This window comes from Sinohyriopsis cumingii, chromosome 3 (assembly GCF_028554795.1).
Source record: "Sinohyriopsis cumingii isolate HCF-2022 chromosome 3, ASM2855479v2, whole genome shotgun sequence".
In the NCBI taxonomy this organism is placed as follows: Eukaryota; Metazoa; Mollusca; class Bivalvia; order Unionida; family Unionidae; genus Sinohyriopsis; species Sinohyriopsis cumingii.
In genome coordinates this window covers 27,238,868-27,264,454 of record NC_142963.1, presented here as the reverse complement: position 1 = coordinate 27,264,454, position 25,587 = coordinate 27,238,868, and the positions used below count along the sequence as shown (strand labels likewise).

Genomic DNA, 25,587 nt, shown 5'->3' with positions numbered 1-25,587 from the left:
CAATAATTTATTCTTTTTCACCGGGTGAAAAGTTGCTTGTGGCGCCATCGTGTAGTCCATAATCGAACTCGATTACCGGAAGTGACAACTCTACCTCTTTTTCGTGGGTGCCGGATATTGATGGCCGCCTGAAAATTACTAGCGGTCTATAATCCACATTCATCGTTGTTTGAAACAAATAAAACCGAAAAGATGGCGACAGAACAGATGACTTTAAGGGCCACTCTACAGGGACATGGTGGCTGGGTGACACAGATTGCAACAACACCTCAATATCCGGATATGATTTTGTCGGCTTCCAGAGGTATCCATGCTTTTTGGGATTGTTTTTGTCAGTTCTCAGCACAATGGGCCTAGTGATATAACAGTCACTGTGTTAAAATTTTGGTATATTATGTATACTATATTTTTTGCTTTTTTTGTTGTTTCTTTTGTTCACTTTGATAAGTTTGATAGTCATTTTCTAGTAGTTACTAGGTCAGCTGTGATGGTTTGTAACCAGCCCCTTCTGTTTTCGAGGTTTACATTAATATTAAAGAAGATGAGCACGTACTTTTATGAAGATTTTGGAAATATATATCCATTTAAGACTGAAATAACATATTGTTTTTCGTGCTTGGGCATGACTAGTTATGCACAATTCAGTAAAAGTGGATGGGGAATGGAACATTGTAAAGAAATGGCTACAACTTATGGTAATAGTGATGTCTCATTTTTTGCAATAAAGTATCCTCCAACATGTAGCAGTGAGTGTAAGAATAACTGACTTGTATGTTTTAAAAATTCCATATCTTTTTATCCATGAACTTTGATGTGTACTGCAATATGGAGTATAGTGAAAATGAAATGCTGCTGATGCATATGAATAAAGGTGATGCTTGATTTAGGCCAATTTGATTTATGTGGAATAAACATTCAGTTTGTGCTACTGCTCCTGTTTTTACGACATCACTGGCACCAAGTGCTGTGACACACATGCAGCTCATGTTCTTGTCCTACAATGTAAGACTGATGTTTGTTTTTGGGGGTGGGGTGGCCATCTTACTGCCCAAATAATGGTGTTGTGAAATCAGTTAAAAGAATAATAAGTAGCTTGAACAAAACAGCTAACTAAACACTTTCTTCAATCTTAATATATTTGTGTTCGTTTTGTTAAAGAATATTCTTAATCCAATTTTGGCATTCCACCCAACTGAAAGGTAAGTCGGTAGAACTTGAAAACACATCCATTTGCTTCTGTCAGAATTTGAATTTATTAGAAAAAAGAAATCAGTAAATAAAGTCTGACTATAGACCTTTTTTAGGAAGTCAAATTTGAGTTTTTCCACTCCAATATTTAATGCATGCGCAATCAACATAGGGCAACTTTTAAGCGATTGTCATTAACATAGGGTATGTTCGTGAAGAAAGTTTCAAACAAATTTGTAAAGGTTTGACATCTGTACATCCTTCACAGAAATAGTGTTTTTAAAAATCTTGAGTGAATAGTGTAATCTGCCTAAAAGAGAAAAGTAGATATGAGCACAAAAAGCATCAGAGGACCAGAACAGCGAACAGGATTTGTGGGCCCTAAGAACAATTATCCAGTAGGCCCCAATGAATCACAAATTAAAACAACGGTGGACCCCCTGACCATTGTGGTCCCCCGTAATTTGTCCTACCCTATCCACGGTCCTGTGAATTACAAAGTTTGATCCATTTTTGAAAGGAATGTGGTGGGTGGATGATTTTCCTTTGTGACCAGAATTACAATTTGTACAAATCTATGTGTATTTAGATGACTCTTCAAGATTATATACTCACGAAAACACGAGGACTTAAAAATCTCTTTGTTGCATATAATAAATTTAATAGTGGATTGATGCATACAGGTGAGCACAGCATTATCCATGCCAGCATAATCAGATCCCAAGCCCAATCCAAGAAGCCACACAAGTTACACATTGCTGGTAGTACTGTTGCAAATGTATCACAGGATGAGTAAACTCATTATTATTATCCATATTTGTTCAAGGAGTTGGTAAACTAAAGAGAGATAGAGAGTACATTACTTAGCCAATCTAATGTATCATGGGCAGTTTTGGGATTCACAATCATTTCCATTTAGTTTACTAACTGGCAAACCTTTGAGGAATCTGATTAATATATGATGTGCCACCTTTGGTGTTCATTGTTTGCTGCTAATTAGACAAGTTGACCGCTTTGTGGCCTAGCAGTTAAAGCATCCGCCTCGGATGCAGAAGGTCATGGGTTCGATCCCTAGCAGAGTCATACCAAAGACTTACAAAAATGGTACCAACAGCTGCCTCGCTTGGCGCTCAGCATTAAGAGGTTAGTGTTAGGACTGGTCGGCCTGGTGTCAGGATAATGTGACTGGGTGGGACATCATTCTACATATCTGTGGCATGATGCCCCAGTGCGTAGCGATACATTCAAAATCACAAACACACACAAGTTAACTTATTTATTTTTGGATCATTCATTACCATGCAATCATGGGGGGGGGGGGTTAGGGGTAAAATGAGTCAGGATGCACTAACATAAAGCAATAGATGCTCATTTATTGCTAAAAATACTTTATGAAAACGTACAGTTCAACTCTTGTACTTGTGGACTGTCATATTACTGTATACTACTATCTGCGGCAATCTATAATGACATGTTCTATTTGTGTAAGAAGTGTAGGTCACTCGAGTTGTCCTACGTCAAATGTGCATGACTGTACCGGATCTGGCTATGGTATAGGTTTGGTCAGCTAAAAATAGTATCTGAAAATGATCTATAGCAAAATGAATTTAATTTGTAGAAAAGTCAACATCTAAGGATACCGCTCTGGTGGCCAAGTGGTTAGAGAATATGCCTCGAATGCTGGAGGTTGTGGGTTCGATCCCCGGCCAAGTCATATCATAGACTTACAAAAATGGTATGAACAGCTGCCTCACTTGGCACTCAGCCTTAAGAGATTAGCATTACAGGCCTGATTTTTCTGTTTTAAAGCAAAATTCCGCTTTTCTTCTGACTTGAATGCTTTTTCTTAATGTAGTCCTTTTTTTATCATCTCCGATCCAGTTTTTTTTTTTAAACAGTCTGTTCGGTCCCATTCTGCAACAACCCTTGTAACGTATTCGTTCCATATATTAGTTAGCCCACGATTCTCCTAAAGGGTACTCATATTGGTCAAAGGTTTGAATTCATCCAATGAATCTTCTTGTAATAGAAACTAATGGCAATGGAAAGAAGAAGCATGCTTGCAAAAAATGGCGTCCCGATTTGTTGAGAGAGACCATGAAACGATAAGTTTAGATAAAAGTTTTAAAAACGTATTGGAATGACTGGAGCAAAAGTCCACGGTAATTTAGTTGGTCCGTTTTTTTAAGAAAACTGAACGCTAGATAACTGGTGTTTTGTGACCTCTGCTGTACATTAATCGCAGCTAGAAGAGTTAGGAATGGCACCTACAAAATAAGCTACATACGAAAGAATTGAAGCTCAGAAAGCATCTGGAAAAAGTGCATTTAATTATTGTAAGAAGATTTCTTGCATGAGAGAACAGATGTAGCTCTGTCAGAATATGTGCCCTGCATGTCGCCAATGCACGCACCAGCTTGAAAAGAATAAGGCTGTCATTGAGAAGGATTAGAAACAATTGCACATTGTGTCAAAAATGAAGCCTAAATCTTTGCCAAAGCCGCACAAAGAGCTCGACTGGCATCTCAACAGGCTGTGTTTATTGGAGAAAAAGACCAATGAATGTATGGGATTATTTGTATATAGTTGATGTCCTTGGGTGTTTATTTTACAGATTTGTTATGCAAAGAGAAGTATAATTTATTTGCTACAAAAATTAAGAAATTATTGTGACTTAATTACAGTGTGAACACTGACATGTACATGAAATAACTAAAGCACCAATAGTATTGAAGAACAAATTTGTGTCACAATAAATATTGTGAAATTATTCAAATCAAGTTGAAACTTTTTGGTAAGTTTGTTAGTTTTTCAGATGATTATTTTGTCATATATTATGATCATAAGTTGCACCATGAGCAGTTTTTTATGCTGTAAAATGCATTTCAGGCGTTGGGGCGACCTTGGACTCCCGGATAAGAGTCGCTGCCCTCAAGACCCCATTATGGGAGGACCCCCAAACCCCCTGTTCAGATTTTCAGCTTTTTTTGTGGAATACCAAAATCATATCTGGTGTTAGGACTGGTCAGCCTGGTGTCAAGATAAAGTGACTGGGTGGGACATCATGCTACATGTCTGCAGCATGATGCCCCAGTGCTAGATATCACTGCAGACATCGTAGTGATATGACTGAAAAATTGTTAAAGCTACATTTAAAACCCAAATCACACACACACAACATCTAAGGATATTGCGCTATACTTAATTTAACATTCAAGATTAGTGACAATTGTAACATCCAGCAGAACTGAACAAAGTACACTGTACCTTCTTAATTCTGCAACTTTTCAGGGCCTTGAACATTGGCTTTTTAAATTCATTTGCACCATCAACAATTATTTTCGACCAATTTTTTTGTTCAATTTTGATTGGCATGATACATTTATTGATGGTCTTAGTACTATTGCAGATTTCTGGTGTTCTAGTCAGGGTTGTTGATTCTGTAACTTTTCACTCCAGATTTTTTTGTATACTTCTGATTACTATTTAATAACACTGCACATCTGGAAGTTGCTTTATAGTATTGAAGATGGCTGCCTTCGTTGTTAGATCTGCATTTCAAAGGTCTCTTTTGTACAAATTTCATGTGACTGCCTGTATTGTTTCGAATTGATTGGTTATAAGTGTGCAAGGAATTTGTGATCTGCAAATGGTTGGAGAGTGAATGTTGTATAAATAATGTGCAGTGCTGAAAAAAAAAAAATTTTTAGACAAAGGCCCAGAGCTGGCGACTATGCAAAAAATCACAAGCCCTGATTTAAATTCCACAATCCTGGACTCCAAATTTCAGATGTCTGAAATTGCCCTATTTTATATTGGTATTTGTCACAAAATGTGATGATTGCTACATTTAGATTTGAAATGATAAAAGCAAAATCATATTAAATTGACTTGAGTCTTTATTAGGATCTATTTAAAAAAATCATGAGAAAACATTTTCTTTCAGGTCCTGAGGTCAGCTTTTGTCATGATTGCTCTAACAATGACATTACTCAGTGGATCAACAGATTTATGGTCAATAGCATCTGAAGCATGTCTTCATTTATAATTTCTGTTGTATTTTGTTGTTCATAGCTGCTGAAGACCAATCTTTTAAGTACTGCAGTGTTAGAAGTCAGCCTGGTACAGTGTGACCCCGCTATAACACGGTAGTTGGGAGCCATAGAACCCGACCACATTATAGACCGAACCGTGTTATAAGCAACCAAGTCATTTAGCTGAAGAAAATTATGCATGTACCCAAAAGAAATTGCGGGGAAGGGGTGTAGGTAATAGATGCAGGCAGTAAACTACGTGCTTTATGGGCACAGTTACCATCTTAAATCGATGCATATTTAATGAGAAATACACCTGTAATGAAAACGGAGAAGACATATATACAGTGTGAGCCCCGCTATAATAGGGTAGTTGGGAGCCATAGAACCCGACCGCGTTATATACTGAACCGTGTTATAAGCACCAAGTCGTTTAGCTGAAGAAAATTATGCATGTACTCAAAAAAAATTGCAGGGAGGGGGTGTAGGTAATAAATGCAGATGGTAAAATCTGTGCTTCATCAGCACAGTTACCATCTTAAATTTATGCATATTAAATGAGAAATACACCTGTAGTGAAAACAGAGAAGACATAATATAATAGTTTACTTTATTTAGAGAACCATGAATTGGTTCATTTACATGAATCCTGTTTATATATAAAAGATTAATGTATAGCATGAATTATCAACACCATGTACTTACCTGCGAACCTCATCATATACATTGAATCCACAATACAAGTGATTCCATCAGAAATATTCACACAGCTTTAAAATGTTCAATAATTTTGTAACAGGTCATATTGGTCTGAATTCATTGGAAAAACATAGCACAGTCACGTAAAGAAAGACGAAGCACATTTGCTTTTCAGTACGTTCCAAGTAGGTAAAAGTTAGTTTGCATTTTAAGCCGCCTTTGGTAGCGTTCGTAAACATAAACATTTTCCCTACATAAAGGAAACTTTCACAGCACAGTTACCGTGTTCCAGTCATGTTGGAAAATGCAAAAATCCATCAGATTCCATGACTTTTAATTAAGTTTGGTACTGACTTCCTTTGACGAAAAGTTCATTGCTGTTATTGAAAGATTGTAGTCGGCTTTCTTTGATGAAGGGTGCATGAAGAACCAAACGAATGCCCATTTCTTATTGTGGCAGCAACATCAAATGTATTGCATGATTGAGACGGGTATTTTTCCATTTGCTGAGTACGTTTTTCATAAGTTGGTGCTTCAGAGTTAATGTTTCCTTTAAAATTTCAGCTAACTACTTTAATTGGGTACATTTTTAAAAAGGAATTGGCCGTCATTTAGACTATTATAGTTACTGTCCCTCCTTTCCTATTGAATAAACCAATAAGTAAGATGTATTTTTTAATATTTTTTTTCATTTGTGGTAACAGCGTGATGCTGCCTTCCATGCATGCATCTGAAAATTAACAAAGGGTCAAATGGACTAGAGACGCAGGTGTTCTGATGACAGAGATCTTTACAGAAAACATGAATATTCTGGAGGATTTAATTCTGAGTGAAATGAAAGGAATTTTACTTACCATCCGCATAAAAATGTCAATCGTTGTAAATATAATAAATCCTAGCAAGTGGCCGAAAATCTGATGAAAGATAGATTACAAGATAATACCTCGTCCGGTTGATCTCCATTACCAGAATTGTCGTCAACAAAAAAACAAGATATTTCGCAACATACAGAACTCTTCCTAGATGTCTTTAAAATATAACGATGCACGTTTAGATGGTTTATCAGTATGGACAAAGAATTTGTTTATGTAACAATATATAAATTTCAGTGCATTTTATATCCAGTTTGCGGCTTCCTTTCGTGTGGCCTCTGAATTTCTGCACTCTAAACCAATGGTTGTATATAGAAGTTTAAGCAGCCAACGTTGCCAATATAAAAAAATCGCCACATGGTATGTTTAGCCGCCAGTAAGGAAAAACAATCCAAATTTGCGACATTGACGAAGACCTATGCGATCACAGAATAAACTTTGCGTTATTTTTCGTACTTTTAACAAAATTTCAGGAGCCATGCCACGATTGTCTTGTATTATGCATATGAGATCTCTTCTCCAAAATGATAATAAAGTTTTTACGTTTTTTTGTACTTTTAAGAAAGATTTTTTTTGTGTACAAGAAAAATACATGTATATGAAATTTCTGGAGCCACACCACGACCACATTTTATCCAAATTCATGTTATAACCAAGTGCGCTATAGTGGGGTCACACTATGTATGATGGGGAAATTCCTGTCATTCAACCTAAAACACAATGCCATGATACAATAATGTTTATATAAAAAAACCTAAGGAAATTCTTTTGGTTTACTTGGATAGTGATAAATGTATTTTCACCCCCATTTCAGCCAAAATTGCATAAACAGTGTGGCCAGTTGCACTTGACAACCTTGGGTTTGTCAGTGCTTATGTGAACCAGATGTTGAGATCTTGGTGCTCCAGTTGTTGAAAATGTGATACGGAAATGGCACTAGACTTGAAATTGTATAATCACTTTAAAACCAGACTGTAACCGGAATTTTTTCTTACTATTTATTTCAGACAAAACATTGATTCAGTGGCGCCTTACACGAGATGAAACCAACTTTGGTGTTGCACATATGCTACTGAAGGGCCATGGACATTTTGTGTCTGATGTTGTGATGTCTTCTGATGGACAGTTTGCACTCTCTGGCTCTTGGGATTCAACCCTGCGTCTATGGGATCTTAGCACGTTTGTATACAAAATGTTCTTTTCGGACCATTTACCATGTCCCAGTTATGATAAAAACTTTGCACTTTATCTATTTCAATATTTTCTCAGATCTGATAGTTGCACATCTCCCTATTTTTGGATTAGAATTTGTTGATGTTGGGTTGGGCTCTTGGAATTGTAATGGATTCCAATAATTACTCTTAATTGATACTTCAGATATGATGCAATAAGAAAACACCTTAGGAGAAATTTTTTGTACTACTATGAATTGATGTGTGGTGCCAGTTTTTGCTACAAAACACAAATTTCAGTGCCCGATGGTGATATATCAAGGACTGTATAATCCCCAATCCACAGATTTAAGTTTTGATAAATTGTTATTGTTAACAAAACCATGAAAATTTATCAGTTGTAAAAATATCTGTGTATACTGCTTTTTACCTGTAAAATGTTCCCTGTACAGGGAAAAAATAACTGTCAAAATTTGTGTACAAAGAAACTTAAATGTACATTGTCTTGAAAGTTCTCTGGTGCAACTACAAACTGTCAGAAGCCTACCTGTTCTTTTCATACATAAGATTGAGATTGTGCATACATACACTATGTTAAAGCTACATTAAAATTCCAAATCACACACACAAATTTTTGCTCAAGTATTAAAATAGATAAAACTGATACAATATTAAGTTGTGGAGATAGTTGACATAGGTATTGGTTTTTAAATACAACATGAATCAGCTTAGTGAGATGCTCAGCTGTTTTGTTTGGAAGTGAGTGATATTGGGCCAGATGGGTCTCTTGTTTAATTGAGCAGTATAATGTTGCTTGTGGAAAAAAATAGATTTTAACCCTGTTTCATTGTCAGGCTTTGGGATCTGATAGTCTGTTTATCATTCCATTCCAACATCTCATAGTAGACCAGAACTTCATGAAGCTGTGTTGTTGCTATGGTACCTATCAGCAAGAGGGAGTGTCATTCTGGCTTTCATGGCAATGGTCCCTGGGAGGGAAAAATTATTGTACAAAAATTTCAATTATAGTGAAATTATTGCATATTTTTTGAGTTTTAATGTGTACAGCTAACAGAAATACATGTGCACACACGTAAGGTGATTGCTGATCCTAATGTTGTAAGGCTGTGCATTCTTCCATTTCAGATCAAGGACAACTAGGATGTTTGTGGGCCACACCAAAGATGTCATGAGTGTTGCTTTCTCTGCTGACAACCGACAGATTGTGTCCGGTGCCAGGGACAAGTCAATCAAATTGTGGAACACACTTGGTGTATGCAAATACACTATCCAGGTTCGCAAAATAACTAGAAGTAGCTGCATTTTGACTTTAGCCTCTATAGAGAAAGTGGTTTAAATAAGAGTGGGGATGTATTGGAATTGTGTCCATCTATCCTGAACACAATCTCATTTGCACAGCTAGTGTTACAATATTGATGAATTGTCATAAAGCTGGTTAAATATGGTGATCCTAGTGACAAATAGCTGTGCTCCCACAGGTTTTACATGTCCACCATATTACGATGCATTTTATGTTATGAAGTTGTCCATCCATTCACAAGTCTGTTGCCATTTTTGTTTTTCCAGAATAACTCAAGTTTTTCAATGTACGGTAGGCAATTATCTGCATCCAAATATGGCTGCACTCGTTGATGTACATTTTATACACTTACCAGTATTTCTTGTGGCTTTCCAGCTACCGTCGGCAGAAAAGTTCTTTTGGTGACATGTACATTATAGTTCCAGAATAAATCATATGTTTGATGACTTGTAAATTCACCTAGAATAGCACAACCATCTGTCTTATGTCCATTTTGAATTTCATGATTAATATGGCTGTTACCAGTTACCGGTATGTGTCTAAAGGTACGCAGGAGTGTTCCAGAATGATTTGCATGCAGCAAAATTGCACATTTTAATGAACAGGTGACAGCAGGCCTACATATCATCCATCAGATTAAACACAGATTGGGGGTGGGGGTGATTTATTGGTCTTGACAACATTTTTTTGGTGGTTTGAACTTAAGGAGGAATCCAGTTGACTTCTTGGTTAAAAAAAAATTCAAAGGTCATAGATATTCGCTGAAAGCAGAAAAACTAACTTCTTCATCCACAGTTATGAATCTTTTTTTGGATGTACTTGTGGTTAGGAAGACACCTATTCATTTAAAGGTCAAAGGTCATGGTTATCATTAGCGAAAGAAGAAAAATGGTTTATGTAAAATGTGTAGGTCTACACCACATGCAGCTACCAAACCTTGTGTATGGCCTGCAGTTGCAGTAGAGAATTCTGTCAATTTCTAGATCTACATCAGTTTCTTACGCTAATGCTATCATAACACATAGGGTTTCAACTGGAGCCAGAAGCTGACCTTATGTGACCTGTAACTGTCACATCATTTGTAGCACTGTATAATCACCATACCCAACAAAGTGGTGGAAAAGAAGCGATTTTAATTAAACTCTTTAGATCATTTCTGAAATGGTGAATTTGATCAGATGAAGGACATGTTTTGGCCAGTTTACCCTTTGTTTTTGCACTACATGAATGCTTTAAAACATCTCATTTTATATTTTGTGTCTTAAACTTTGGAAGACATTAAGACAAAAGAAGTAGTGCTATTTTCTCCTGTAAGGAAAACATCTTGGAGAAGAAAGTGGGAAGGAATTATCAACAGAATCTATCGCATTGTAATTCATATAGATGTAAAGCAACTGCCACAGTCACAGATGCTCATTTTGTCAGTGCAAAAATAAAAACTATTGACAACACCAACTCCATTTATAAACAATGAACAAATTTACATAAGGTAACAGACTTTTGTGGCTTGAAATCGGCCCCCTCACCAGTTCTGTGCTAATTTGTACCCTATTGCCGTGTTCAGTCAGTGAGAGACGTTCCAAACTTCTTCTTTGTGTACAAAATAAGTCCTTTACAGACCATTCCATAAACACTTTTGTGTGAAGCTTCTCTGTTGCTCTGTATCTACTTGGATGAGATTAGATGTCAGTACTTCCTGTGTATTGCACAAGAAATACGCTACATTAAGTTCTGATTGGTGACTGTTGTTTACTCAGGACTGAAATAAACAACCAACATTTAGAATTGAACATATTTCACTGGAATCGCAGCCTACAAATTTAACCCAAGGAGACATGATATGTAGCAACAGAAAAACTTTGCCAGAAAGTGGTTATTCAACTTGACATAATAATTACTTTATATTGCAATCAGTTACCTTAAGCTGGTTAGTGTGTATTGTTCCTGTGAATGAGTGTAGGAAGCAGACAAGTGCATTTCCTGTAATTCATCTTCTATAGTGACTAATCAAAGTAATGACAAGCTGCTTTTTAATACTAGTATAATGACTGTTACTCAAGGTCTCGGATGTTCAACTAGTATAATCTTTTTGCTAGGTTGGAATACCGACAACAACATCTGAAGTAGATTTTTAGAACACTGAGATAAAAATTAATATCGGGGTTTTATCAGCTCTATTTTCTACTTTGATATAATAGAAAGAAAGTTATTATTTTGTGTTTTTTATGCCTTGATTTAGGGTAACATTTTCATATGCCAAGATCACTTTAGTCTATTTTTTCAACTTGTTTAAAGGAATGTTAATGGCTTCGGAAAAGTATTAAAATCTTTGTAGAGGCCTGTTGTGTACTAGAGTAAAAGTCACAAAGATCATGTATGCGCATTTTCTCATTTTATATGAAATATAAATTGTTCTTTTAAAATTTAACACTAGTTTTCTTTAGCCAAAGTCTATTCAATCCTGATTATTGAATGCTCCGCATCTTATCTGTCATCAAGAAACTTCCAGACAAACATTATCAGTCTCTCTGGTCTTTTAAATTGGTAGCCATGTATTAAACTTGGGTCAAGAAAAGAGCACTTAGGTGGAATCATCACGATATAGGGTAGTATGAATTTGTTTATCAGTGTGTAGCTTTCATTGTGACATCACAGCGTGCGACATTCAATCCAGATTGTACTGGATCACACTTTTAGGTTCCTTTTGTCCAAAAATGTCGATATACTTTAACATTGACTTTGCTATATGCACTTCTCGAGGTGTCTAAATAATGACCTTCCAAAGGAATGTGGATGTGTAAGGATCTAAATAAAGTGAATACTTGAGCCACTTAAAGGTATGTAGAATCAAATTCTACACAATGTCACCAGTTACTGATTAATGTCTACATGACCTATATGACTTGTACTTATAGTTGATAGAATTCTGGCAGTGCTGTGAATAAAAAAAAAGAAATTGGGATGCACCCAACCATTCACTTTCCTGCCATGCTCTTCAGAATGCCTATTCTCTGCACATTTTGTCTGCATCCATCTGTATTTTTGAACTGCAAAGTATTGCAACCTAATAAAGTTGTTTTTTGTATGCTTTGCCTGCTAAAATTGTTTTAATTTTTAAAGTTTTGATCACTTGATTGATTACAAACCATGGTATGCTCTGATCGAATTACTTGTCTTGTTCTTGTCTGAGCTTAATTACGAGAGAAAGGTTTTAGTACAGGTATTGAGTACATGTATTTTGTTTTCCATCTACAAGGATGAGGGCCATTCTGACTGGGTCTCCTGTGTCCGCTTCTCCCCGAATACACAGAATCCCATCATAGTGTCCAGTGGCTGGGACAAAATGGTGAAGGTAAGTAGAATCAGGTTTATAATGTACTGTACCCTTATTTATCCAAAACCAAGTTATCCAGATAATCAATTTATTTGAACAACGTGAATGTCATAGAAACATCTAGCTCACAGATAGATTTTGATATAGGGAGCCAGGGCCACACTTGTCTGAAAAGTTCAGTCCTGGACTAAGAGCTGGAGGTTCTGGAAGTAATAACTCCTTATATTTATCTCTGTTCTCATTTCTTCTAAGGAGTTGAGATAAGAGGTTATACTGGATATCACTTCATCTCACTAGCACATCACTACATTTGGACTTTTGATAGAACATTTAGGACTATTTGGGATTAATAACAATACTTTAAGTTCCTTTTAAATTTTTACTTTTTCTTCTTGGGAAATAAATTATTTGTTGAATTTTACAAAATTTGTTGGCTTTGCTTTTTTTGTTACTTAGTTTAAGACCATATAGTCAAAAAAGAAGTTTCTTAAGGGAGTTACTCTCATGCCCCAGTATCCGACTCGAGTCTGTACACTGATTCGGGTTGGCAGGCTCATTTAGAACCGACAAGAGTACTTCTTCATGGTCATTGGTAACAGAAAGACGCTCTTCTCTATATTAACAATCCAGAAATTAAAGCATCCCCGGCCGAGTCATACCAAAGACTTACAAAAACGGTACTAACAGCTGCCTTGCTTGGCGCTCAGCATTTAGAGGTTAGTGTTAGGACTGGTCAGCCTGGTGTCAGGATAATGTGACTGTGGGGGACATCATGCTTCATGTCTGCAGCATGATGCCCCAGTGCTAGACATCACTATAAATTGTCACACTGCAGACATCATAGCAATATGACTGAAAAATTGTTAAAGCTATGTTAAAAATCCAAATCACACGCACCAAAAATTAAAGCAGTGTTCTTCACCCTAAAAGGGCACATCAAGGGCATTGCATCATGGTCTCCTCAGTGGTTGAATATCCTCGACAATTTTATTCCTGCTCCTTTTCTCTGCATGAAAGTCTGGAACCTTCTACATTAGGGAGTACACTAGTAACATTTAAGGAAAGATCATGCTTACAGTCTGTTCAAAACATATGGTAATCATCCATTTCCTATAGTTGTCACAGATAAAGTGACTAGTGTTGTTCCGATTATCGATTATAATCGATCATCAGTTGGTTGAGCGAACCAATAAGATAATCGATTGTGAAACTCCATAATCGATTATGTGTAAAGGGAGGCTGCTTTTTAGTTGTATGCAAAGCACAAAGGTTAGTCAAACTCCCAGCCACTGAAGTTGACCTGAAATTTATTAATTCCCTTCACAACTACAAATATAAAACCATATATTTCATAGGTGCAAAATTTCATAATTAGGAACATATAGCCATTATTACAGGATCAAGTTGTTAAATAGTTGAGTTAATAAATTTAAACATATTTTGTTGATTTGTTTCAGTTTTAAATGCAACATTATTTGTAGTATTTGTAAACAATGACAAACAAGAAAACCATGTCCTTCTACACTTAAAATTATAGACACATCACATATGAATGAAAGGATTTTGGGGGATTGTAGCAGTATTTCAGTTGCATATGACTTATCAGCCATACAAAGTTGCATTCATTTAACAAAGATGTAGAACAAAAATAACACACAACACAATAAACAAAAATGTAATATTATCAGGTTAAAGTATACGTCATTAAAAGAGATTACTGCTGTACATTTACTAACATCTTGAACTTTTGATCAAAGATATAACTGAATAACAAACAAAAGTTAAAATTTGCTCTTAGTAACCAGTTATAATTGATTATCAGTTGGTTAAGTGGAACCGATTATCAATTATGAATTTCTGACCGATTCCCATCACTAAAGTGACCCAGACTATTGCAGCACAACAGCAGTTCAGTGACAGGGTTACAAGGTAATTTTTTTCATATTGTATTCCTCTCCAGCCCCAAGTCATCGTCCTTACTGACAAATTAGCTTAATAGCGATAGTTCTTGCTTAGATTACATGGTAGTGTAGGGGAGGCTAATTTTAGAACTGGATGCTCTCCAGCCCACAGTCTGCTTTTGTGCCTTTCATTAGCCATATGTCCTTGAAAAGAATGAGGACATGCTTTAACACATGGGTTGATGACGTAGATCAGACTGAGTTGATGTGTTGATGATGTAGATCAGACTGAGTTGATGGGTTGATGATGCAGATCAGACGGAGTTGAAGATGTAGATCAGACGGTTGATGACGTATATCAGACTTGAGTTGATGCACATATTCAATGAAACCTTAAACAAGGTGCTGGTACATCTAGAACAGATGAATTATTTCTTTGCAGAAAGGTAAAGCTTAATAATTGTGACAGATAAATATTGCATAATTAAAAGTAGTTTTGATATCATCTACATAACAAATTCAAGGGCTGTGGTAGCTCTTTTGTTAGATTATCAAACTCATAATGCAGTAGTCACAGGTTTGATACCTGCCTAGTACAGCCAGGTTTCATCTATCTCGTATTGCAAATGGCACTATTTACTGTGCATTACACATACAATAAAGTGACAAATGCTGTTCAAATTAATGTATGCAACCAGCATCAAACAATTTCAGACGTCGATGGAAATGTGCCAGTCACAGTTTTGGATTAATGAACAAGGCATTGTGTCCTTTCTGCAATTGGTTTCTTGATTTTGGAGTCGTTTCATGACATTTATGCAGGGAAATTCATGTTGAGTGTGTTGTTGTGCATGCAACTTAAAAAGAGAATTGCATCTCAACTGTGTATGCAGTACGTGGATGACAGCTATATTTCTTTAGATTGTTACATTTTTATTTCCATTTTTTTATTTATTGTTCAATGAAAAATTCTAAGTTACTTAGTCTATTTCAGGTTTGGAATTTGACCAACTGTAAACTGAAGACAAACCACTATGGCCACACTGGGTATTTGAACTGTGTCACCGTATCACCAGATGGTTCCCTTTGTGCTTCTGGTGGAAAGGTTAGGCTGATTTATTTGTACTATGTCATTATATTATTTGCTCAACTGGTCAGTCCAGAGGAACTTGTTTAGTAACGTGTTGTATGTTGTCTGTCAGCTCACTGCCGCCGATCTGTTTTAAAAGGTTCTTTACCGCCACTATCCCTTTACTGAGGGAGGATTGTCAGTGGCTGATGGGTCTTAAATAAAATTTGTGTTGTGCAGACATCCAGGATCTTGAAAATCTTGTCACTGCCAATACTAAAAATATCTTCCATGGTGTCTAGTTTTTACAAAATGAAAATGGTGCTTTTACACCCTTTATTTTAAAGATTTTTTATTTTGTACCTTTTATATACATTTTACAAAGTTTTAACATCTTTACATTTTATTTTGTATTACATGATTATGTTTTTTTGAAAGAGTTTTTTCTTGAGATGGAGATTGAGGGTCATTATCTCCTCAGTTTCAGACCTTGGATTTTAATTTGCACACTACTCTGCTGCTAGTTTTGTGCTGACATGTTGGAAAATGAATTGATATGTTTGCTTGGTGATACAGGACTATCGAATGGTAAGTAATTTTGCTGACAGATTGCCAAAACCAACTGTCACTAATGTCACCGATTTTTTTTTCTCCCTCCATTTTAAAAGTGGAATTCTGCTTTTCTCCTGGCCAAAATTGCATTTTCTGCAATAAGGTCTATTTATTTCTATCATTGTCAATCTGTTTTTTAAATAACAATCTGTCTCGGATCATTCTGCAATAATTGAAAGGTACAAAGACAACCCTTCTAATAATATTCTTAGGTTTTTTAACACACAATAATTTTTTATATTATTTGACACATGGACCCTGGGTGGCAGAGTGGTCTAAAGCACTTACATTTACCGATCACTGCTGACTCACCTATGTCCATGTGGATTCGAGTCTCAGCTTGGCCACTATGATTATGTCAGAAGTTGGCTGGTTGCATCCTGTGGGTTGGTGGTTCTTAAGTGGACTTTCCCTGGTTCTTCTGCCACCAATTGTACTGTCCACCATGTAGGGGTGAAATGATTCATTGATATATCAATGAATTGTTACTTTTGCTGTAATAATACACATATCAGTACAAGAGGTGGATAATCTATACAAATTGATACCATTTGCAAGTTATTTTAATCTCCAGCAGTAGTCAAGAATTATTAGTCATTTGCCTTGCTATTCTCACCTGCTACAAATTAACACAAAGTGATGTGATTCGTAACACCTACCTCCCTCCCCCCCCCCATCTCATCAATTACATGCATTATTTAATCCCAGCGGCTTGTACAGCATAAAGGAGATGTTTCAGATGTATACCACATCTATTATCAAGTACTTTACTCAGCATTTATTAACTACACTTGTCCAGATTTCTTTATTGATTGTGCAGTACACAACCATTCACCTTAAAAGTGCTTTTCTGCAACATTTTTTGTGCCAGCAGCTGTGTAGTGGTGATTGTTTTGAGTTGTGGTGAAATGATACACTTGTGCCAAATATCAATATGGCTTTATGGTCTTCCGATCATTAAAAGGTATGTGATTGGTAGATGGTGCCCTTTTATATGATTTACTAGTTGTACTTACAGTATGCAGAGTACAGACAGGCATGTACTTAGCTTCTATTTATATGCAATCAACGACAAAATTGCAAAAATACTTGCCACCAGACAGAACTATTTTGGTAAAATAAATATCTTATTCCTTTCATTTTTTTAAAAATTCTTATTTATCTTAATCCTGATAGGAGTATATGGTTTTGTAGCACATGATACCGCAGGCCTGAATTGAGAAAGAAATGAAAATTGCATTCTGCTTTTGAATTGTCAATATTCTAATTTGGATTGGTAGTCTGCCTTTTATACTTTTGCTGAAAGAATGCTTGACTGGCATGCTGTCTCTCTTTTTCCACTCAGCACGTACATCAGATTCATATTCAGCTCCATTTTGGGGCTCAAAATCGCCCTCGGGTATCTCCATTAACGCTTTCCCAGCTCCATTAATCAGATGTCATAACTTTAATTATTGTCATCACAACTATCATCAGCAAGTATTTGCCGAACGTAATTATCATCTGAAGAAGAACCACACTGGAGTCAGTCATTTTAAGTTTTCTAGGTAGCCTGTATAAATGCACATTTGTAAAACTTAATTGATGCAATTTTCAAACCATGACATAATGCTTTTTCCAAGTCACAATGTGACAATCAAATTTAGTTGAGCAACCATTCATGTTGAGAGGAAGATCCCAGAAGTGTAAATAGTTGCCTACCTGTAAAACAGGTGTTGGTATGAGCGTTACAATTACTGGCTCGCCTCCCCACCACCTAATAAGTTTTGCCACTCTCCCCGAGTTTGGGAGAGGAGACTGAAGGGGTTCCCCTTTACTCGTACATTCCTAGATGCAACATTGATATTATAGATTTGACCATGGCATATGGGTATATTGTGACATTGTCTGGGACAAACAAGTTCATTGATGAAGATGGCAGGTTCATGGGTTAAAGGCCATGACAAAGAATATTTTATTAAATCTACCTGTTTCTTGTGAACATGTTAATTGGGGCAATTTTTAAAAAAATAAGTTTTGTGTACCAAATTTGGTATGTTGGAGTCTGACAATGTTCAGAAGTAGTTTTGATACCTAGCAGTTAAGAGTAATAAAATGATAGAAGTTGTGAATTTTTTTATTCGTAGACATTCTTTTTAGCCAGTAGACATGGCCCCGTAAAGGGATTCTTGAAGTAAACTATGGCAGCCAATGATTAAAAGACCAACACATTTACTAGCTGATTCAGAAATGAAAAGATAAGGTCCTGCAATTATGAGGCTGTCATGTTTTCTTTTTGATACAAGTTGATTGATTACAAAAGAATTGGAAACCAGAGTATTTTAAATAGATAATACAAGAATATAATTTGCACATGCCCACCAAAAAGGGAGTACATGTTGTACAATTTTGCCAACATTGAGAAAATGTAGCTCAACATTTCAGTAACCTCTAACCAGATTTAAAGAGATCTTGACTAACAGATAATGTTTGAGATTTTTCAAAGTTTCTCTCAGAGATGAATGACTTGTTCATTCTTTGGTCAAGAACACTAAAGGAAAAATTGTATTTTTTTTTCTTTTCTTCTAATGCATAGCTTAGTTTTAGACCATGTACCTTGACCAGAGTTTGTGGTGATTTTGCACTGAAGGTATATGTAATGGCTATTTATATAGCTGTCCGAAAGGTCATTGCATTTCGAAGAAAATGTGTTTTGCTGATTGACATTTGCACTAGAGTATATTCTTTGACCAAATTTTGTGGCTGGCTTGCAGATATGCTAATATTGAATCTTTAGATTCTGGAATCTAAAATGTCAGTTGTCACATTCAGGGCAAGTCCAATAAAATTATGGTTTCTGCACAACGAGGTGTTTGTTTCAAGACTGCTGTACACAGTACTGATTTTTAAGTTGGTGATGATTGTATGTGCTTGTGTTTTTTATGTCCATATTAAGAGGGAAATGTATTACAAAGTTTAGATAATTACACTTGTCAGGTAAATTTGGGTGTCTGGTTTAAAGTGGGTTAATTAGGGAAGAATAATGAATACAAATATAACAGGCCATATTTTTGTATCATTTTTCCCCATAAGATGTGAGGTTTTTGCTGAGGAACCCCAGATTGCATTAATTTCAGGTATACGCTTGTTGCATTAAAATGTGTTCATTTATATTTTACAGTAATTTGTTTCCTGTTGTAATAGAAAGTAGTAGTTGAAAAGTCCTACATGCCGTAAAGGAGGTAAAACTACAACCGAGTGTTCTCCTAAACACTTGTTTTACTTATTTGTTACAGGATGGACAGGCTATGCTGTGGGACTTGAATGAGGCTAAGCATCTCTACACATTAGATGGTGGTGACATTATCAATGCTCTGTGCTTCAGCCCCAACAGATATTGGCTCTGTGCTGCCACAGGACCTAGCATCAAGATCTGGGTATGTGTACACAATAGCATGTCACTATTCATTAAAGTAACCAATTGTTTTAGTTGTTACAACAGTATACTGTTGATTTTTCACTAATTCATAGCGTGCTTAGTTGGAAATATGTCTGGGATTAACAGATTTGATAAAATCCAGCTTGCCCAGGACCTGAAAGTCAGCAAATCCCAGATGTGTGCAAATTTTGTGATTAAAATGTAACTGATGAATTAAAATTAAAATATTTATTCCTGATTTGTCAAAACTTGCTTTAAATAGTAAATACTTGCAACATCATGTCTGTGCAAGTAAATACAAGACTAAACTTGACATTTTCTATAAAATGGAAACGATATATGAAAGAAGCTGTGGCCCAGTTGTGTAACAGAGGAATGCAGTACAATCAAGGACTAAATAAAAGAGCTAATACATGTACATGTACTGTGGAGAGATAGCAGGGTGTAAGCTTGCAGAATATAAAGCATTATGAATGGAATACAGTCCCTTTCATCTCTCTCTCTCTCTCTCTCTCTCTCTCGTTTGGGCTGAAGGAAGTTGGGCAAATGATTTGTAAATCCCTGCACATATCGCACCCTTATCTGTTTAAAGTTTTGCTTATGCACTGGATCATGCAATCTATCTCGTGACAAGGGTATTTGGAATAGTATCCATTCTGATAAGTAAATTGTCACATGTGAATATTGGGTCCTTACATCATAATTTGGCCATAATGACATAACAATTTGGCCATAATTAAATTAACGTGAACCATCATGCATGACATGATGATCATTTATAGTAACACTTTCTTTGCCGAGTTGCTTAGAAATTGTATGTTTGTAGGCAATAGCACTCCCCTTTCCCTCCATTAACATGACTTAAAGGTTCTTGTATTTAGTCAAAGTTACTTTAATGATGGTAAGTCTTTTGACAGGGAGATTTATCATTATTTGTATCCTAACACTTTTCTGCATATAAAAAATATTTTTCATGCCCTAATGCTTGTAAAAAACAAATTTGTCAAGACAGAATAGGCAAAATCACAGTACGTCACACCACTGACCAGCTCCAGTTCAATTACCATCTCAGTAAACTATTTCAGACAACTATGATTGTATTTATGTTATTTATTTTGCATGTGCTTATTTTCTGATTTCTAAAACATGAAATAAAATGTAATACTCAAGGGTCACTCGGAGTTTAACTGGAGATTGTACCACAGTGTACATTACTTGCACACAGGGAGTGCAATTTAAATCTTTATTGTACATGCAATGATGCAATAATGCAAATGTTACTATGAATGCGAGCAATGAACTCTATTTTCTTTTCTTTTTTTAATACTGGCATGACATTTTAAAGAGTTAAAATTTTCATCTTTAAGGCAGAAAATGTAATTACTGGTGACTTTGACAGTTTTAATGCAATAATACATAAGCTGACTGGTGTGAACAAGGGCAAAAAAAGGTGAAGTTAATATTAGCATGGTTACAATGTTGTGCTGATGTTGAATGTTTGTCATCATCATCAGAAAATATATCTCTTTGTAATAGCAGAAATGAGATTAAAACATGAAAATTAAAAATATTTACAGATTTTTCAAAATTGTAGCGGCTCCATTCAACAAATTATAATCCATCTAACAGATTATAATGATAGCCCCCTAATGGCCAGGAAGGATTTTCTTATTTATAAAAAAAATGTTGTGATCAGTAAATTACAGAGCAATCAATTGAGAAAAAAAAATCCAGGGGGTCCCAAGACTTGCCATACCTGAAAAAATTGCAATAGTTTAATGTTCCAACTTTTATATGGCATACAGAATAATATTTTTGAAGATAATTAAGGCTTATTACTATAGTCTTATTTGCAGCCAATGATTACTAAAATTAACATGTATTAGCTATTGACTGATCATGAAAATATATCCAAATTATGAGGCTGTAACATCTTCCTCCTGTCTTGTGGCCAAAGAACAGGCACAATGCACACTTCTGCACATCTTAAAAGATGTGACTAATGTAGGCAACCTTTTTACAATGCAATTCATCCCATAACGATGTCACAGTTGAGAGAGCCTTGGAGCTTGTTTTTTAGAGTACGGTATATTTTTTTGAATAATTTACTTATATTTATTGAATTTTTCCCATGTTTTGCCTTTAGCTTCATTTTGTATGCCTTTTTGGGGATACTTAAACTTTGTTGGCACTGTGCTGATATGCCATTAAACCAGTGATTCACAAGTTTTGAAAAATTTTCATCCTACTGCTTGCACATTGTCGTGCTACACCACGTTAATAGAATTCATTTTAAAATTGGCAGCAAAGCTAAAATCTCACACCCAGATTAACACTGTATGTGACATTGAAATCCAGTCTACTTCTGTGTTCAGATGTAATACAAAAGCTGTTTTTGTATGCACAGTTCTGTGACAGTTGGATGCATAGTTTTCCACTTCACCCTTTTAACAAAATGAGGTTACTGTAAACTATATTTTATGCTTTTCTAACATATGTATATGTTAATATACAGATATATTAAACTAATATAAATATTTGAAGTATTTATATTTATGATCAAACCTGCCTTTCTCGCCAATGCAGGTGGAAGTAGAAGTAAATGTTTATATAGAGGTAACCTTGCTACATGAATGACCATACTATATTGTGATGTTAAAATTGTTAATTGTTGTTGTGACTGAGTATAAAAATTGAAAGAATGGAGTGCATGCTACATGCTGTTCGTTTGAGGCCTCATTTGATGTTGGGAAAGAAAAAAGGAAATTGTTTGATAATTTTTTATTTGCTCATCTCGGATTAAATGTGTGCTACACTTTCCATTATTAGCAGGAGTGAGGGTGAGTATTGTTCAGTTAGTACAACCTATATACGCGACACAGGTTGTCAAACAAGTTCAATTACGGCAGTCTTAGAGAAGGTTGCAATAATTTACAAGAAGACAAAAATATACTAGTTACCCGTTGATAATTTGATTTTCACATCTTTTTCTACCTGTGTAAGTGATGATTGAATATTTCTGACTTCAAATTTCTTAGCAGCAATCAAAGGACTCCTTTTTTGTGTCATTGATTTGTTTTTGCTTTTCCTTCTAAGCTGATATCTTATTTTCCACCTTTTGCAACAACTTGATTCTGCATTGATAGTTTACGCTTGTTGCAAGAAACGCTCAGTGTTTACTAAGCGAGTTTATCATGTGGTCAGCTTGAGTTGGGTAACGTTTCAAGACTATTTGATAATCTGTGCAGGATGTCGTAGTGGCTAAAATACCATTTTTACTTTGTAGCAAGTGGAGTCAATGCTAACTTCAGCTGAACAACACTGTATTTCTCAGTAGTCAGTTTTTGTTATCTTGATTCCAGTATGGCTGTGTTACACCATGGCAGGAAAAATAAAAAATGCTAATGCTATGTACATTAAATAAAAACTAGTCCCCCAAAAATACATTGTGAATTTAACATGGGAGAGGTTTGCATTAGGCTTACCTCGAGAAGATACTTTTGAGGAAAGTAGGTATCTTAAGTCATTTAAATAATGATGAAAGTATCGTGTTGATGTCTATATAACATCGAAATACAGCATTACTCAAATTAAATCATTAAAACAAGTCAAGTCCGATGTGCTTGCTGTTCTCAGTTATCCCATTTTAGTGTTTTTCAATTTAAAGCTAAGTTTTCATGTTTTAACAACACAATTCTAATAATGTTCTTCAAACTAGTTAGCAGAAAGTTTTGGTGTCATTACTTTTGCTTGGGTATTATGATTTACTCTAGATGTGGTCCAGTGCCTGGTACATGATGATCAGTCAGTTGCTAGCTTGTCAAAGAGTCTGTTTGGGAGAAACAGCTTACAGCAAAGAATATTGACTACTAAAATCTACACTAAAATTCCTTACCTCAATTCATACATTTAACTTGTGCATCAATATTTCAGGACTTGGAAGGCAAGGTGGTCGTTGATGAGCTACGTCAGGAAGTTATCCGCACCAGTAGTAAAGCTGAACCACCACAGTGCATCTGTCTTGCATGGTCTGCTGATGGACAAACTCTGTTCGCTGGCTACACTGACAACATGATACGTGTTTGGCAGGTCTCCATGGCTGCCAGATAAAAAAAAAAGTGCTCTCATAGTTACAATTTGTGCATCTGAGACATCAAAAAAGACGTTTATTTAATCTATTTTAACATCTGTCCAGTGGAAAAAATCTGAAAGGCTAATGAAACATCAATGGCCCATGTTGGCATGTCTGCATAAATGAAAGAAATAAACAGCGTGGTTGTTCACTTTTTTTATTGAATTCCCTGGCCAGTCATAGGAGAGTGAGAGGTTTACATTTCAAACTATGTGAGGTATGTACATGTGCAAGCTTATAAACTTGACACAGAAAAACATCAGATGAAGATAAGTGGCATAACTTTGTGCTTTCCTGACCATACCATACTAAAACTGCATTAGATCAATGAAGCAAATAAGACTTTTAATGTGCAAGTTTGTGAGTATCTTGATGTCTGTAGGTTGATGACTTGTATTTCCCAATTTTAATAATTGGACAGATACAACTGGTGAAAGACTTCATACTGGTGGTTTTAATTGAATTACACCGCATAAAATGATTATATTTGAAGTATTTTACTTGTTCCTGTTGCATTTGTTAGCTCACCTGGCCGTGATGCCAGGTCAGCTTATAGTATTTCCTTCCATCAGCACTTGCTTCTTACCACTCTGAAGTCCATGTTTCTGAGATGATTTAAAACGAACATGGAAAATGGGTTTGTATTCTCAAACTCTTGGACAAGTTTGATAATGATCCTAAATCCGTCCGTAGTATTGAGGTGATTTTGCATCTGATTGACTGAATGCCTTTCGAACACAGAAACCATATTCTGATACAAGTTTAATCAAATTTGGAATATATATATATATATATATATATATATATATATATATATATATATATATATATATATATTGTATCATTAAGATCTTGGTCTAGTACGATAATGAGTACGATCACATCTACCAATGGTGTGTGACTGATCCAGCGGCCTAGTGGTTAGAACGTCCACCTCAGCTGCAGGAGGACACGGGTTCAAACCCCAGCTGAGTCATACCAAGACTTTTTAAAAAAATAGTACTGACAGCTGTTTCAATAGGTGCTGAACATAAGAGGTTAGTGTTAAGACTGTTTGGCCAGGTGTCAGGATAACGTGACCGGGTGGGACATGATGCTGTCTGTCTGCGGCATGATGCCCCAGTGCTAGACATCTATAAACTGGAACACTGCAGACATCATAGCGATATGACTGAAAAAGTGTTAAAGCTACATTAAAAATCCACATCATATACCAATGGTGTGCTCATGCATCTGATTTGTCATGCTTATTGCTTTTCTGGAGGCTATATTTCTGGTCTTATTTTGATTACACTTGAAGGGTGGGATTATATCAATATCTGGCATGGGTTTTATGATGAGCAATATCCACACATACTAATGAAGCAAACTTAAATCTGATTGGCTGACCTTGTTACTACTTGAAAGGCTGTAATTCTGATCTGATTCGAAATGAACTTGGAATATTAGCTTATACCATCAAGATCATGGACAAGTCAGATAATGAGTAAGATCTACACTGGTAAAGGGTGATCCTGCATCAGCTGGACTGAACTTGTTATGCCTTGGGTAATGTTCTGATCCACTTTTTTGTTTCCAGATTGGGAATATATACATGTATTGTTAAATCTCGAGCAAGTACAATAATGAGCAAGATTTGCATCTGCATTTGACTCGCTAGGCTTGTAGCCCCTCTGGAAATCGTATTCTGATATGAATTTGATCCAACTTTAAACATAAACTTGCATCGTCGGCATCTTGCATGGTTTCAGACGTGAGCAAGATCCATAAATAATTATGACACGGTTGCATTTGATTGGCTGAGTTTATTACCTACGTGATTATATTGTTTTACC

The 25,587-nt window shown here is 35.8% G+C and overlaps 1 protein-coding gene across 1 annotated transcript; it reads left to right on the top strand.

The window, feature by feature from the left end:
• Window positions 1-84: 84 nt before the first annotated feature.
• LOC149802590 (small ribosomal subunit protein RACK1) lies at window positions 85-23,891 on the top strand. The gene is made up of 7 exons (XM_089951868.1): window positions 85-304; window positions 7,801-7,972; window positions 9,112-9,259; window positions 12,543-12,638; window positions 15,516-15,626; window positions 19,478-19,618; window positions 23,554-23,891. The coding sequence occupies exons 1-7, from the start codon at window positions 193-195 to the stop codon at window positions 23,728-23,730; spliced, it is 957 nt and encodes a 318-aa protein (XP_089807994.1). The 5' UTR covers window positions 85-192; the 3' UTR covers window positions 23,731-23,891.
• Window positions 23,892-25,587: the final 1,696 nt, after the last annotated feature.

Excerpts from the sequence above, each read along its gene's own strand:
- LOC149802590 (XM_089951868.1), top strand. The coding sequence starts at position 193 with ATGGCGACAGAACAGATGACTTTAAGGGCCACTCTACAGGGACATGGT. Across the intron at positions 7,973-9,111 it reads CGTCTATGGGATCTTAGCAC|ATCAAGGACAACTAGGATGT; the intron begins GTTTGTATACAA and ends CTTCCATTTCAG. Across the intron at positions 19,619-23,553 it reads GACCTAGCATCAAGATCTGG|GACTTGGAAGGCAAGGTGGT; the intron begins GTATGTGTACAC and ends TCAATATTTCAG.